The sequence below is a fragment of the Chenopodium quinoa genome, unplaced genomic scaffold (assembly GCF_001683475.1).
Source record: "Chenopodium quinoa cultivar QQ74 unplaced genomic scaffold, ASM168347v1, whole genome shotgun sequence".
Taxonomy (NCBI): Eukaryota; Viridiplantae; Streptophyta; class Magnoliopsida; order Caryophyllales; family Amaranthaceae; genus Chenopodium; species Chenopodium quinoa.
In genome coordinates, this window is record NW_018745323.1 from 1,167,836 (window position 1) to 1,181,537 (window position 13,702).

At 35.5% G+C, this 13,702-nt stretch overlaps 2 protein-coding genes across 4 annotated transcripts; one reads left to right on the plus strand and one right to left on the minus strand.

Annotated features, from left to right (window-relative positions):
* Window positions 1-1,526: 1,526 nt before the first annotated feature.
* Window positions 1,527-4,721, plus strand: LOC110712423. Of its 2 annotated transcripts, none has more exons than XM_021890886.1 (2): window positions 1,527-1,936; window positions 3,512-4,721. In XM_021890886.1, exon 2 carries the CDS (start codon window positions 3,599-3,601, stop codon window positions 4,586-4,588), a length of 990 nt encoding a protein of 329 aa, XP_021746578.1. In that variant the 5' UTR covers window positions 1,527-1,936; window positions 3,512-3,598; the 3' UTR covers window positions 4,589-4,721. The 2 variants fall into 2 exon arrangements, with proteins under 2 accessions (XP_021746578.1, XP_021746579.1); XM_021890887.1 differs by having other exon boundaries at window positions 1,528-1,936; window positions 3,622-4,721.
* A 2,489-nt stretch (window positions 4,722-7,210) lies between these two features.
* Window positions 7,211-12,589, minus strand: LOC110712584 (F-box protein SKIP14-like). 2 transcript variants are annotated; one of them, XM_021891055.1, is made up of 3 exons: window positions 10,183-12,589; window positions 8,342-8,904; window positions 7,211-8,217 (listed from the first exon to the last, which is right to left on the minus strand). In XM_021891055.1, the coding sequence occupies exons 1-2, from the start codon at window positions 11,482-11,484 to the stop codon at window positions 8,353-8,355; spliced, it is 1,854 nt and encodes a 617-aa protein (XP_021746747.1). In that variant the 5' UTR covers window positions 11,485-12,589; the 3' UTR covers window positions 7,211-8,217; window positions 8,342-8,352. The 2 variants fall into 2 exon arrangements, with proteins under 2 accessions (XP_021746747.1, XP_021746746.1); XM_021891054.1 differs by having other exon boundaries at window positions 7,211-8,904.
* Window positions 12,590-13,702: the final 1,113 nt, after the last annotated feature.

Below are 13,702 nucleotides of genomic sequence, written 5' to 3' on the forward strand. Positions count from 1 at the left end.
TTATTTCCCCTGTTCCTCCACCCAAACTCCATTGCTTCCCTTTAAAGAAGGTGAACTCCAATTTTGAGCTCCAATTTCTGCAAATTTACTCAATTGGCATAATTATGAAGCATTTAAGTAGATTTAATTAAAGACTTATTTCATTAATTTTGTTGATTTTACGAATTATCGTTAATTAGGGTTTTTTTTTTAATTCGAATTAGGGTTTTTGATTTGGGGGTTAATATAGAATGAAGCTAGCAGTAATATCGATATGGTTGCGGCAGTTAGCTACAATTTTGCTGCTGACCGTGGTAGGAGCATTGCAGGTGGGGCAACTGATTATGATTGTTGCCGATGGTACGTTGGTTGCGATGGTCCGACGGTAGTGACGGGTTGCGAGTTGGTGAGTTGCTGCTGTGAATGGGTGGAGAAATGGAAGGTGATGAGGATGTGATTGGTGGTTGATGGCTATGTGTTCATTTGGTGATGGATAGAGTTGGTGGCTAGTTTGAACAGCAGCTAGGGGGAGCAGAGGATGGTGTGTGTAAGTGGTGCAAATGGTGGGGTATATGATGAGAAGCATCAGGGGGACTGGGGGAGGGAGTAATTGAGAGTATAGAGAAAATTGAGAGGAGAGAGAAAATAGAATTTGAGAGAAAGAAAAGGTAAAAAAAAAATTAGAAGGGAGGGGGTAAATCGGCGCATGTGACTCACACGTGGTGGTCGACGTCGTTAAACCAAGTCAACACGCCTAAAACCAACCTTAGGTGTTATCATACAAAAAATAAGTAGTATTAGGTGTGTTTTCACAAAAAAAACAAAAATTTATAAGGTGTTTTCTCACAACAAATTACACTTAAAAGGTGTTATCTGACAACATTTCCTTACTTTTATTTATGAAGTATCTCACTGTATGATAAGGGAGGTGATCTGAAAAACTCACCTTATGAGTTTAAGATCACGAGTTTAAGAGTTGATACTTTTCTACTAAACATAGATGATATTAGTTATATATTAAGATATGTATAGGCTAACTCAAAAATCAAATTATTACAATCAATTTGATGCACTATGGAAGTACTTAGAATTTTCAAAATTTTATCTACAATCAAATTTTCAATATCATGAGAGTGAGGGATAGCTCAAGTGATTAGAGCTTCCCTCTCGATTTCGAGTTATCCAAATTCAAAATCATACCAATGGATTAGACTTAGCATATTAGCCACGGTTGGATAGTATTTTTTTCACCTTGATTGAAAGCGAAAGAAGGATCAAAAATCATATTGATAAAAGTCAAACAAATGTCTATCCTATTTAAGTAACTTTATAATACTCTCTTTATTCATTTTTGTTTGTCACGATTTCTATTTAAATCGTTCTGAGATATTGCTATGTGTTTTTAATGAGAGTTTGAGATCATTATTTTACTTTCACGAAAAGACTTTAGATCTCATCACTTTTCTCTCTCATTAATTCCATTTAACAAAACTTAGGTAATTATAATATTTTTATATGGCAAATAATTGAGGACGGCGGAAGTATGTATAAAGATATTTTTTTTTTTACACATACGAGTACTCAATAAACTAGATACTCTGTATATAATACGATAATTCCAATATCTCATGCATTTACACAATAGTGAATTAACCATCAAAAATTATTGCTCCAGATAAAATCTTTAGCCCATATAATCAACCCGAAGAACGGAAGAAGTACAACTTGAAAAAAAATATCGATAAAAAAATCAAACAGCTGAAACTACTTAAGTTTTGTTAGAAACCCCAAAAGGGCCAAAAATCCCCCATTTTCGCTGTCTACAAGAAGAAAGAGAATTTCAGAAAATGGCTTGAAGCTCAATCTTTTAATTACCCTTTGAAATTACTCAAATTTAGAGTATACTCCAGAAATTTTTCTGCAACTCCTGCAAATTATATTTCATCTCTTCTCTTAGGTAATTTCTCGAACACCTTATCTTCATTCTTAAAAAAAAAATCAGAACTTTTTAGCTCTTTGTAATTACTTGATGCTGCGTTTTTTAATGTAGTTTTACATATTTCTGGAATCTATTGGTTGCATAATTACTTTCTGGGTGTGATTATAATTGAGCTTAATTTTAGTTTTATAGAGGTGAAAATGTCCATGATGAATAATTCATTAAAGGGGTTTGTTTAATTAGCATGGAATTAGATTAATTAATTATGTCAAACTAAATGAGTATGGGAAAGTTGGAATTGGAAATTAATTTCTTCGTACTTTGGTTGCTACATTTGCGTAATTGTGAATTTTCCTGTTTGTCTGATTTTACACATTGCATGATGCATTTTGAGCTACCTGTGTATTAGTTGCTTGATTTCAATTATGTTTAAGACAAACAACATTTTGATATTAGGTCAAGAGTGTGGTTCGTATCGATGACGGTCATTGATAAGTGTGGAGTTCTATATTGTAGTTAGACTTTCATCCTTGAGTGAGAAGATGAAATAATTCAGTCTTCATATAGGTCGAATCTGCTCACGGATGGAAAATTAGTTGGTTATTGATTGTGTATACGCGGAACTCATAAGGGACTGATTATTTTTTGTTCAATATTGGGGATTTGATAATGTAGTATAATTCGGGAAAGTATATGATCAGACTCAACCGCCTCATAGAACTCCTAGTCCTAGAACAAAACAACTCATTGAAGATATGGACCCTTGTAAATCATAGATGCTCTCATCACAATTCACATTATTGCTCATTAACAGTCACTAAGCTGCCTAAGCTTTATATAGTGAACTAACAGTCTTAAGCAACTTTATCCGAGGTACATGTACTGTCTCTGACACTATTTACTTGTGTCAGACACGGGTACTGATACTTTTTCCATGGTATTAGCCCAAAACGAAATGCTTATACCCATGTTTGAGTAATTTGAGCGAAAGGAAGAGTCTGATTGGGTAAAAACTAAAATCTAACATCATGTGCCACTATAAACTTATCATAAGTAATGGCATCTTGGTATTGTTATATACGGAGTACTCTATAACATTAGGAGGGGAGTAACAGAATCTGCAATGTTGTTTTCATGTTTTAAGGCTATGAAAATATGCTAGTTTTAGATACTTCCATCAAGAGTATGTGTTCAAGTGTTTGACTCAGGCACTCAACTCTTTGTGAAAAATTTCCATAACTTTACCCTAAAATGATGGGTCAAAATATCTTACCCATGTCCAAGTGTCCAGGATTTATCACGGGTACTTGAGGATAGTAGGGAAGCAATAAAGAGCTAGCTATGAATGAATTCCTGTATACTTATATCAATTATTAGTATCCTGAAATTTATGAATGTGTTGTTAGTATATTTGCTGCTCATGTTTTTTTTCATTTTCCCCTGTACTCTACTTTGGTGCTGAACTTTAGGCCATCAGTTGGTTGACTTGTTGTGCTTTACCCAGTAAAACAACATAGTCACCAAAAGGCTAAACAAAAATGCAAGAGTTTTTGGACTTTGTTCTAACATTTTCAATTTATTTTCAAATTCTAGGTAGAGGCTGAGATTCGAAGTCAGAACCAATGTCCATATGTTATTACTCCTTATCATGTTACTTTGAAGTAGAACTGAACCATCAAAATGGTGTGTCAATTTAATTTCAGGGCAATTGCTATTGAGTGCCTGACACTTCCAACAATGAACAATGCCTACATGTCAAGATTCTGCAGCATCTCTCACACTGCTGCCATTCCGCTGCCCTCAAGAGGAAGTGTTGTTCTTGAACTATTTAGAAGCTTCTCTACCTGTAGTCCATTGGTTGTTGTTCCTTCTAATCCTTTCATCATCAGAAACTCCCAAGCGTTGACTGCTCAAATCTCCGCATCTGATACAACACAGCGTTCTGAAGAGTGGTTTGCGCTCCGCAAGGACAGGCTAACTACTAGCACCTTCAGCACTGCTTTGGGTTTCTGGAAGGGGACCCGCCGAGCTGAGCTCTGGAGTGAGAAGGTTTTTGCTTCCGATGCCACAACTGTAGCAGATTCTGCAAAGCGGGCCATGGAGTGGGGTGTTCTCAATGAAGCACCCGCTATTGAGAGGTATAAAAGCATTACTGGGCATGATGTTGGTTACATGGGCTTTGCAATTCATTCTGAGCGAAGATTTGATTGGATGGGCGCTTCTCCTGATGGCCTTCTTAGCTGCACTCCCGAGGCAGGTATCCTTGAAGTGAAATGTCCATATAACAAAGGGAAGCCTGACTTGGCATTGCCTTGGTCAACAATGCCTTTCTATTACATGCCCCAAATCCAAGGTCAAATGGAGATAATGGATCGAGAATGGGTGGATCTGTATTGTTGGACCCCAAATGGGAGCACAATATTCAGAGTATGCAGAGAACGAGGATATTGGGAGCTTATACATGGAATTCTGCGCGAGTTTTGGTGGGAAAATGTAATTCCTGCAAGAGAAGCTTTATTGGTAGGTGGGGAAGAAGCAGCAAACTACTATAAACCTGCACCCGTTCACAAACAAACTGGTCTGGTGATTAGCAAGAGCATTAGTTTAGCAGCCGGGGCCAAACTGTTGTGCAAGGAGATAGCAGGTCATGTCGAATTCTTTACACAATAGATCTCCAATTAAGATAACAATTTGATAATTCCACCATGGGTTATATTTTCCAATTACAAGCTTTTGGTGCAAATTTGTATTCTCTTCAATTTAAAGTATATCTATAGAAATCATGTTCAAAGTTTAGCCTGCACCTGATATGGAACTGAACTCTTGAGCATCATAATTTTGTTAAATTTACAGGTAGACCCAAATTTGAACCAACCTGAATTTGACCCGATCATTCGATCAAACCTGAAATCATACCAGATGACTAAGTACCTAAATAGGACCTAAACTAAATCGATTTAAACAACCCCTTAGGCAACTAAACTGTGTACAATTGTAATTGCCAATTCTTGTGGAAATATCAGATTATCTACTCTAAAACATATGGCTTGTAAAACAGGACCTGGTCAAAATTGTAGTATGAGATAAGATTAGACAGAAGTCTATAAATAACAAATCCTCTTTTAAAAATAATCTTATTGATGCAGAGAATCTACCAGCTAATCAAAGATTTGTATAGACAGAATCATGCAATTTATAGCTGCATAATAAAGGTTAAACTGCATCACCTAAATTTGGTCAGATGAAATCTAGTTCTTAATCCTAAAATCAAAGAAGATTTTTCCAAAAACAAAGAAAGGAGACGAGGGAAGATGGATTCTGGACCATCCTGGGCTGATCAATGGGACAGCAACCCAGACCCGCCATCGTCTTCGTGGAAGGAAGATAACAAGAAGAAAGATGACAGCAAATCTGGTAGGAAGAGACTGCAAGAAAAAATCTTGAAAATATTTGGCAAAAAACCTCAGAAGTAGCTCATAATCATGCCATCTTGACTATGTTTTGGGCAGTAATTTTTGCATAATCCCATGTTTTGTACATTAATCTTACTGTACTAAATTAATAATACGTTCTCGTTTTTTCGTTTATCTCATTAACAAGTTTGCTTTGCCTTTATAATGGGTTAAATCTTGTTCGCTTTTTAACCTCGTATTAATTTTGAGTTTCTATACACTTTGTTAAAATAAGATTCATTTAAAGGATTCATAGACAATTCTTAGATACACAAAATTTGTTTATCACATGACAATTTTGTAAATAAATCAACAACTTTTTTGATAAAAGCGGTCCCAACGTGACGATGACAGGATAAAGTTGTTAATTTAATTACCAAAATGTGATTAACAAATTTTGTTTATCCCAGAGATTACCTGGGGCTACCTCTTATTTAATAGTGTTAAGACCCCTTTTATAATTGGCTAATTGCTAATAGAAGATAGTTCAAAAACATTATGTGGTGTGAAAGGAGTATAAAGATAAAGTAGTGTTCTCCCCTTTCAATTTAATACTGTAAATATAATAATTAAAAAAATTAATAAATTTATAAATTTTTGATATATTCTTGTATTTAAGAGTCTTAATTTTGATACTCCGTATTAATTTAGATGCATGTGAATTGAAGCTGTACAATCTTGATACCTTGGAATTCAAGAGCATCAAGGCAAGAAAAACGTACAAGCTAAACCTTTCCAATTGGTTTTGTCCTTCCTCTTACGCCAACAAACATAGATAATTAGGTTAGAACTTAGAATTTAGAAATATAGAATCTCACCTTTAACTGAATGTCAACCAAACCATAGTTTTACTACTTCCGATTCATTTTTACTTACAACACTATAAAATTTACACTAATTACATTCTTACACTTGCCTTATTTATTGATTTATATCTTGACAAATTATTGTCATGTGAGATTTCGTTAGAACCGTCTTAAATGATTTTTTTCACAATATCTATTTTTTTTTTTACATACCTATAATGAAGATATAGAGGAGTAAAATTGTGCATTGCAAATTTATATATCTATAAAAATTAGATATTTTGATATCACAATATATAATTTTTATACCCCGGTGCAGTGGTCCACAGGTCGCTTTGTATCCTCAAGGTGCGAGCCTTGCCATGACCTATTCCCCACCCCTTATCCCCAATGCATTGCCAAGTGCCAACTAGGTGTCCAGAATATATGGAATTTTATTGAAGTTTTTTTTTAAAAAAAAACAAATATAAAATTACTCCGTATTAAGTCAAATTAATATTGGTATACATTTATACATTATAATTTATTCTACGGTCTACAAATTTACAAACATTACAAATTCACAATATTATGTCCCTTTTGGCACGCTAAATCGGAAATTAGGACAAACAAAATAGAGAAATTAATTTGTTATTTCAAAACGCGGCAATAAATATACTATGAACTTTGACATTTTCAAAATCTTCTACGAAGTAGTTACATGATTATTATTTCTATACTTGAAAACAGAGTGAGATCATAAAATGAACTTTACAAGTTTGCAGTTAACTACAATTAACAAACATACAAAAAAAAATTGATATTTTATATAGACTTCCTGTACCAGCAATCGAACATTCAAAGGTCAATTTTGATAGTCAATATTTAGGCGACTATCAAAAGTTCAAAACCAAAGGGACTTGCAGCTGATTATATTGACTAGCTAAAGGATGAAAAACTGAATACTTGAATCTAGCATACTAAGACTCAACGGATGAACCAAAATCGAGTTTTGGTGTGCCAAAATCATTTCTCAGAAACTAAAATCCAAAATATTTAAATATTTATTTTCATAAACAACCAAATGATCAATGTTTTACCCAGCAAACTCGGCCAGGGAAGTACAGCTAGTACAGGATAAGATACAATTATCCACATATACATACCATAATTGATCAGACTTTGAGATTTCAAACCCACAACACTCGGCCAAAAAAAAAAAAGAACTAATGTATGTGGGTTCCTGCCCTCAAGTCTGAGCAAGACAAAATTATTCATGACAATATAAATCTTGAGTTTTTGGCTTATTATTACAAACAAAAGTCAATCAGCCTGGAGTACCTGACACGAGCGGAGAGAAGCATAGCAATACAGTGCTCTGATAATGGCATAGACAAGAAGAGCACGCATGAAATGGAGGCTAGGGTAGGAGCCCTGCGACATCAGCCACTTTGATACATCTCTAGACAGTATCAGCATCTGAACTGCTTTAAAGCATCAACAAACAGCCTAACTGTCATGTGGAAAGGCAACTGACTGTTCCTTAAAAGTTTCATCTTAAGGAAAGTATCTCCAGCAACAACAGAGATGTCATCGACCTTCCATCTCAGCACAATCAATCTAGCGTGTACCAAGTACACTGAACTGCCTTTTTCTTTAACCAGCTACAATAAAGCAAATTAAATGAGATCATAACTATGTAGTATTGAGGTAACTACTTAGGGAGGCCAATCAATACCCCCCCCCCCTCTATCACACATCAATTTCTAGCCTTGTGTGGTGATATCTGCTTCCAGGCCAACCGAATGTCGTACTTTCAGCAGCAACAGCAAAGCAAATCAATGTCAACCACCAAGAGAACCACCAACAAGATAGTGAAATGTCAACAAATTTTTAAAATTTTCTTTTTACTGCATATAGGAGTATGATACAACAGCAGCTCCATAACTCGGAAAAACTTGAACTGCAGAGTTCATCCAGAAACAATAAGGATCCACATGCAACCCAAGCAAGATCAGCGTCCATCATGATGACAACAGCAATGTACGAGGCAGACCAAAATCTGTACAATTAAAGTTTACTTACTGAAAGCCTTCATTATGTACTACATCAAAAATGCTAGCCTTTGGTCATAGAACTCCAAGCAAAAAAACCACCAACACAAAAAAAAACCACGATACACATACCCAATATACTCCTAGCCATGAAATGAAGCAGATGGCTCCTGATCAATGACATGCTGAAGAGGGCTGACCCCCACATCTGGCCTCTCAGGACAATGCGGTACTTGGTTCCAACAATCAGCGCAAAGTGAGTCAAGACTAAAGGTCTCCTCATACACACAATCATCATTTATACACTTCCCACACTCATAACACCGTGCTATACAGAGGGTGCAAGCCCGGCACAGCTCAGCGGCATGGTTTTTGCCTTGACAGCCATCAGCAGGGCAATCATAGACCAGCCTCATATTTTGGCACCTTGGACACAACTCTAAGTCAATGGGGCGATCATCTTCATAAGAAATATAAAAGTTTCCTCTGTGATAGAAGTGTGGCTTGGGACGATTATTTTGTACTTGATTATGAATGTCTAATAATGACATCAGCTCTTCAAAGTGCTTCTGCGTCACACCAAGACGCCCACCAAATCGGAGATATTTTATCCCATTGACAGCCACTGTTTTGAAAGCCCTTAAGCAATTCACTACACCATCATTACTTAGTCTTGTACATCCTGGAACACCCAACTGTAAAAAAAGGAAAAAATGTTTAGCAATGAAACACAAATAACAGTCAAGCTATTTAATTTCAACTTCAATTAATTCTGATATAATGAAGATACATACGAACAACAGAATAATTCATAGAATGATATTGAGCAGGAAATCAAGGTAAGTTACAAATTATCTAAATGCGCAGCATAAAAGCTAGAAAACTGTTATATCAACAGTGTTGATTATGTTCTCGACAGAATTACATTATTAAATGGCTGCCCTTAGAGAACCCATAAAGCCACTTTGCCTCATATTGCCCTCCCTTCAACAAAAACACTTGTACATCACCTCAAAGGCTCCAATCATTCTTTTAAAAAACAAATCCTGGCGAATGATGATGAATAATTTTCCCAAAAATCCTTGTTCACATAGCAATTCATGATGCACTATAGGATATCATAAGAGTCAAACACACACATTCAAGAAACCATTTTTGTCTACACAAAATGAACATAGCCAATGCCATAAATCAGTTACAACCTACAAGTGTCTCCTTCCTCCTTAATATGATAATACCCACAATGGTGATTATCACCTAGTCAAGAGGGTGCCCAAAAATAGCACACATCAACTCTATTGATTTATATGGCTTCTTTGACAACTTGAGAATTTATGAAGAAAAAAACCTTTTGGAAACAAGGGGAGGAGGGGTGGAAATAATCTAAGTAAGGAACGGTGGGAAGAACACAGAGGAAGAAATGGAAGACAATGGACATTGATCTTTGGATACACAGGCATAATTTGCTTCTTATAGTAGTAGTTTCTCTTGTCAATCCCTCATCTCTCTTCTACTAGCACCAAAATTATAAAAGATAGGTCACTATAATTAGATGCGAAGCAAAAAAAGAGTAATTCTGACAGGATTATTAACTTGGATACTCGCCTAAGTTAAATGAACTTGAACATGAACAAGCTAATACTCGGCTAGGCTCGGCTCATTTACACACCTATCTTACTCCATGGGGAGATCACAATCCATAATCAAGCAATCTATATCTCCCACAATGAGGAATCAAAATATGAGAATCAGAGTCCCAGCATTCAAGTCCCAGCATTCAAAGATAACCCTATAACGTTTCACTTGATCTTATATATTCTAAATCACTCATATTAGATTCAGTATAAGGTTTTTATTCCACTATCTTTACAGTCAAAACAGGGAGCCATAGAAGTGTTAACAAGCATTACCAGACTGCAAGAACAATAAGAGAATGCAAGAAAAAAAAACATGTATATTAGCATAGTGCTTACCTTGATCAACCTCAGGTTGCTAAGGAGGACACGCATCAAACCATCATCTGAGATCCGTTGGCAGTTCACTAGGTTCAAGCAGTGAAGGCTACCTTGAGCCCTGTGGGTTAATTGCAGAAGAATGTCATCAGTGATCTTCTCATTGAGTGGACCATCAATATGAATACTTCTCCAAAGAAGGGGGTCATTTCGAACTGTGTGGCACAATGACTTGCATACTCTTTCAACAGAGAGCAGATCACGCACACCCAGATAGGCAAGAGCATAGCTCAAGGCTGGATGAGGAGCCTCAGAAATATCATCAGTATCAAAGGTTGCCTCAGTACTGTTCCCATGATTATCATCATCTCGGTCCAAGATATCATTAGATGTACCCAACTTAGAATCCTCCAAGGTACAAGGAGCTTCAGATATATCACCAATATCAGCAGCCGTCTCAGTACTCTGCACATAATTATCATCAACCCTGTCAAAGCTATCAAACTTAACACGATCCAAGGTACAACCAAAAATAACACCTTGATTATACACCAGATGCTCTAATTCCCCATTCGGAAGATACCCATCAACCCCGGTAATCTTCCAGTGGTTATCAATCCTGTCAAAGCTAGCATCACCAGTAGTACCAAACTTAGCACCCTCAAAGCTAGCATTATCAATAGTACCAAACTTAGCAACCTTTAAGGTACAAGGAGCCTCAGATATATCAGCAACTGCCTCAGTACCCTTCCCATGATTAAAATCACCCTTGCCATCATTAGCAGCACCAAACTTAACACAGTCCAAGGTACAAGCAAAATGGACACCTTGATCATACGCCTTTGGAAGATACCCATCAACTGCGGTAATCTTCCAATGATTATCAAACCTGTCAAAACTAGCATCATCAGTAGTACCAAACTTAGCACCATCCAAGGTACTGGTACAAGCAATGCCAGCATTGCCTTCATAGTCCGACCGCCTTTGTAATCCCTGCTCCGGGAAAAAGCTATCAGCCCATGTATCTTTTTCAGGAAACGTCTGGAATTCCATAGCCGCCGAATTCCACCAAAAATTCCATCCGGCAAAAAGAGGGTAATCCCCTTTACAACTACCACCCTCGGCCCCGCCATAACCACCGTAATCAGCTCCTAGATCCTCAAGCCACCCCGTGATGGCAGTAACCGTGGAGCTTATATCCATCCCAAAAGGATCAGCAGGCAACAATTCACGAATGTCCTTGTCCTGTGAACCACCCTGACCTATATTTTCCTCAGCAAGATGAGCTGGAAAGATCGGCCGATGTGAAAAGTTCAAAGCCATCCTATCCTTCAACTAGATTATCCCACAAAACAACAGATTCTCTCCCCTACCAATCAACCCCTTCAACTTAAAAACCCTAGATTTCTCTTCTATTTTCTTATTTGCATAATTTATACCAAGAACAACAAAACGAAATTAAAGGGAAAAAGGAAAGAAAAACGCAATAATGCAATTATGGAAATAAACCCTAATTAGTGGAAAAATTGAACAAGAAAACCCTCAATTTTCAGATAGCAAACCAAAAAAAACTGCACCAAAAATATCACGGAGTTTCTTGTATAGACAACAGCTGGCTATACATAGAATAATAAACAAAACAAAACCCTAAAAACACAAAGTAAAACGATAGATGTGAATTCTTCTATACAAAATAAGCAAGATGATAAACAAAAACAGGCAATTTCTACTTTTTTTTATTTTAATTTTTAATTTTTTTGAATTTTTCAAGTATGAATTGGGGATAATATCAAAAAACCTAATTGAATTAAAACTAGGGTTAGCTTCCAAATTACTAAACAGTAATACTACAACTAGAATGAAATTTCCCGAATCGGAATCAAATTGAATCGGAAAATTACAATGATAAAGAAGAAAGAATCTAACCTCCCACCTAACCACCAAAAAAATTTCCCATTTCGATTAAAACCCTAAAAAATCTAGCAGAAAAGGGAGAGAAAATTAAGGAAAAATCAATGTACCTGGGAAAATCTAATACGATCCAAAGTAGAAGAAGAAAAAAAAAAAGGGAAAAATGAAAAATGAAAAAACGAAATGGAAAATCGGAGGGTTGAAGAGGAGAGAGAAAGTAGAGAAATGTAGGGGATTGGTGAAAGAGGAAAAGGGAGAAAAATTGAAAAGTGTGGAAATGTAAATATGACGAGAGAGAAAGAGAGGGAGAGAAAAGGGCACGTGTTGGGAAAGGGAGGTTAAGGGGTTGTGCTGTTTCTTTGATGTGGCGGGAGTGCTCAATGCCTCGTCTCTTCTTCTTTTTTTTTACTTTACCCACAAATTGATACATTTTTATTACTTCAAACTTTCACGAGGTATTTATATTACGGAGTATTTTTTTATAATTCCGACCTCAATAAGGTTCTTAAGAAATAAAATGACTCTTAGAACCTTAAATTGAATATTTCTCGACACGTAAATCGATAAATAAGTTAAATCAGCTGTAATTTGCAAAAAAGATTTAAATGGCTGCAATTTGCATGATACAAACTTTAAATTGATGCAATTTGTAAATTTTCCTTTTATATTCGGTTGTTTTTAAATACTTGTTTCATTTCATTATTAGGAAAGCTTATACAATATTTAATACATTTCTTTCACCTAGAGACCCACCATTAATCATATTTTATTGATTTCATATCCTCTGTTCCAATTCATATACTCTGTGCATTCTGGACTTTTCAGTCTTTTCACTTTTGTGCATACTGGGCTTGTCAATCTTTTCACTGTTGTGTGGACTGGGCTTATCAGTCTTTTTCACTGTTATATGGACTGAGCTTATCATTCTTGTGACTTTTGTTGGGGGGCTTCTGGATGTGAATTCAACCGAATACGACATCAATCGTCTAAACGTTGTTATCACTTTAATTGTACTCGACGTGAGATTAACTGTATTTATAATACAGTTACTGAAATTTAAGGCACCTGACATTGATTTGGTAACTTTTTCTATTTTATTTTTATTATTCAATTTTATGTTTTGATTATTATAATTAATAATTTGGGTTTTATTTTCAGATTTGGACAAGTGCCAGTGCAAAGAGTTATTTTATCACAAAAACTGTGACAACTGTGTTTCTGTGTGACAAATTCATCTAAATAGTTTGACAAATCCATCTAAAAGACAAAAACAAGCTAAAATGGCAAAATCACATAATATTGTACCGCAATAATTAAGTAGTCAAATCAAATTGAAAATCAACAAATGAACAAATAAATAGTGATTCCCCTCATCTAAATATTGATCAATGGTATATCAAACAAATTTGTAAACACAATTACGATAAATCATTTTACTTAAAAAGAATGATGATAAATCGTACGTTCAAATCATATAATTATTTCGGCGTAAATAAATATTTTATATATTTATATAATTAATACGGTAACTCTAATATATTTTAATAATACCTAAAATGATATATTTTAGTGTCAACAATTAGATTCAACTAAAAACGAATAACTAAAAAATAGATACATTTACTAGAAT

What these genes read in the sequence shown, in the direction of transcription:
- LOC110712423 (XM_021890886.1), top strand. Translation starts at nt 3,599, where the DNA reads ATGGTGTGTCAATTTAATTTCAGGGCAATTGCTATTGAGTGCCTGACA.
- LOC110712584 (XM_021891055.1), bottom strand. Translation starts at nt 11,484, where the DNA reads ATGGCTTTGAACTTTTCACATCGGCCGATCTTTCCAGCTCATCTTGCT. An exon ending in GCAACCTGAGGTTGATCAAG is followed by an intron (nt 8,905 to 10,182) that starts GTAAGCACTATG and finishes CTTTTTTTACAG; the next exon opens with TTGGGTGTTCCAGGATGTAC.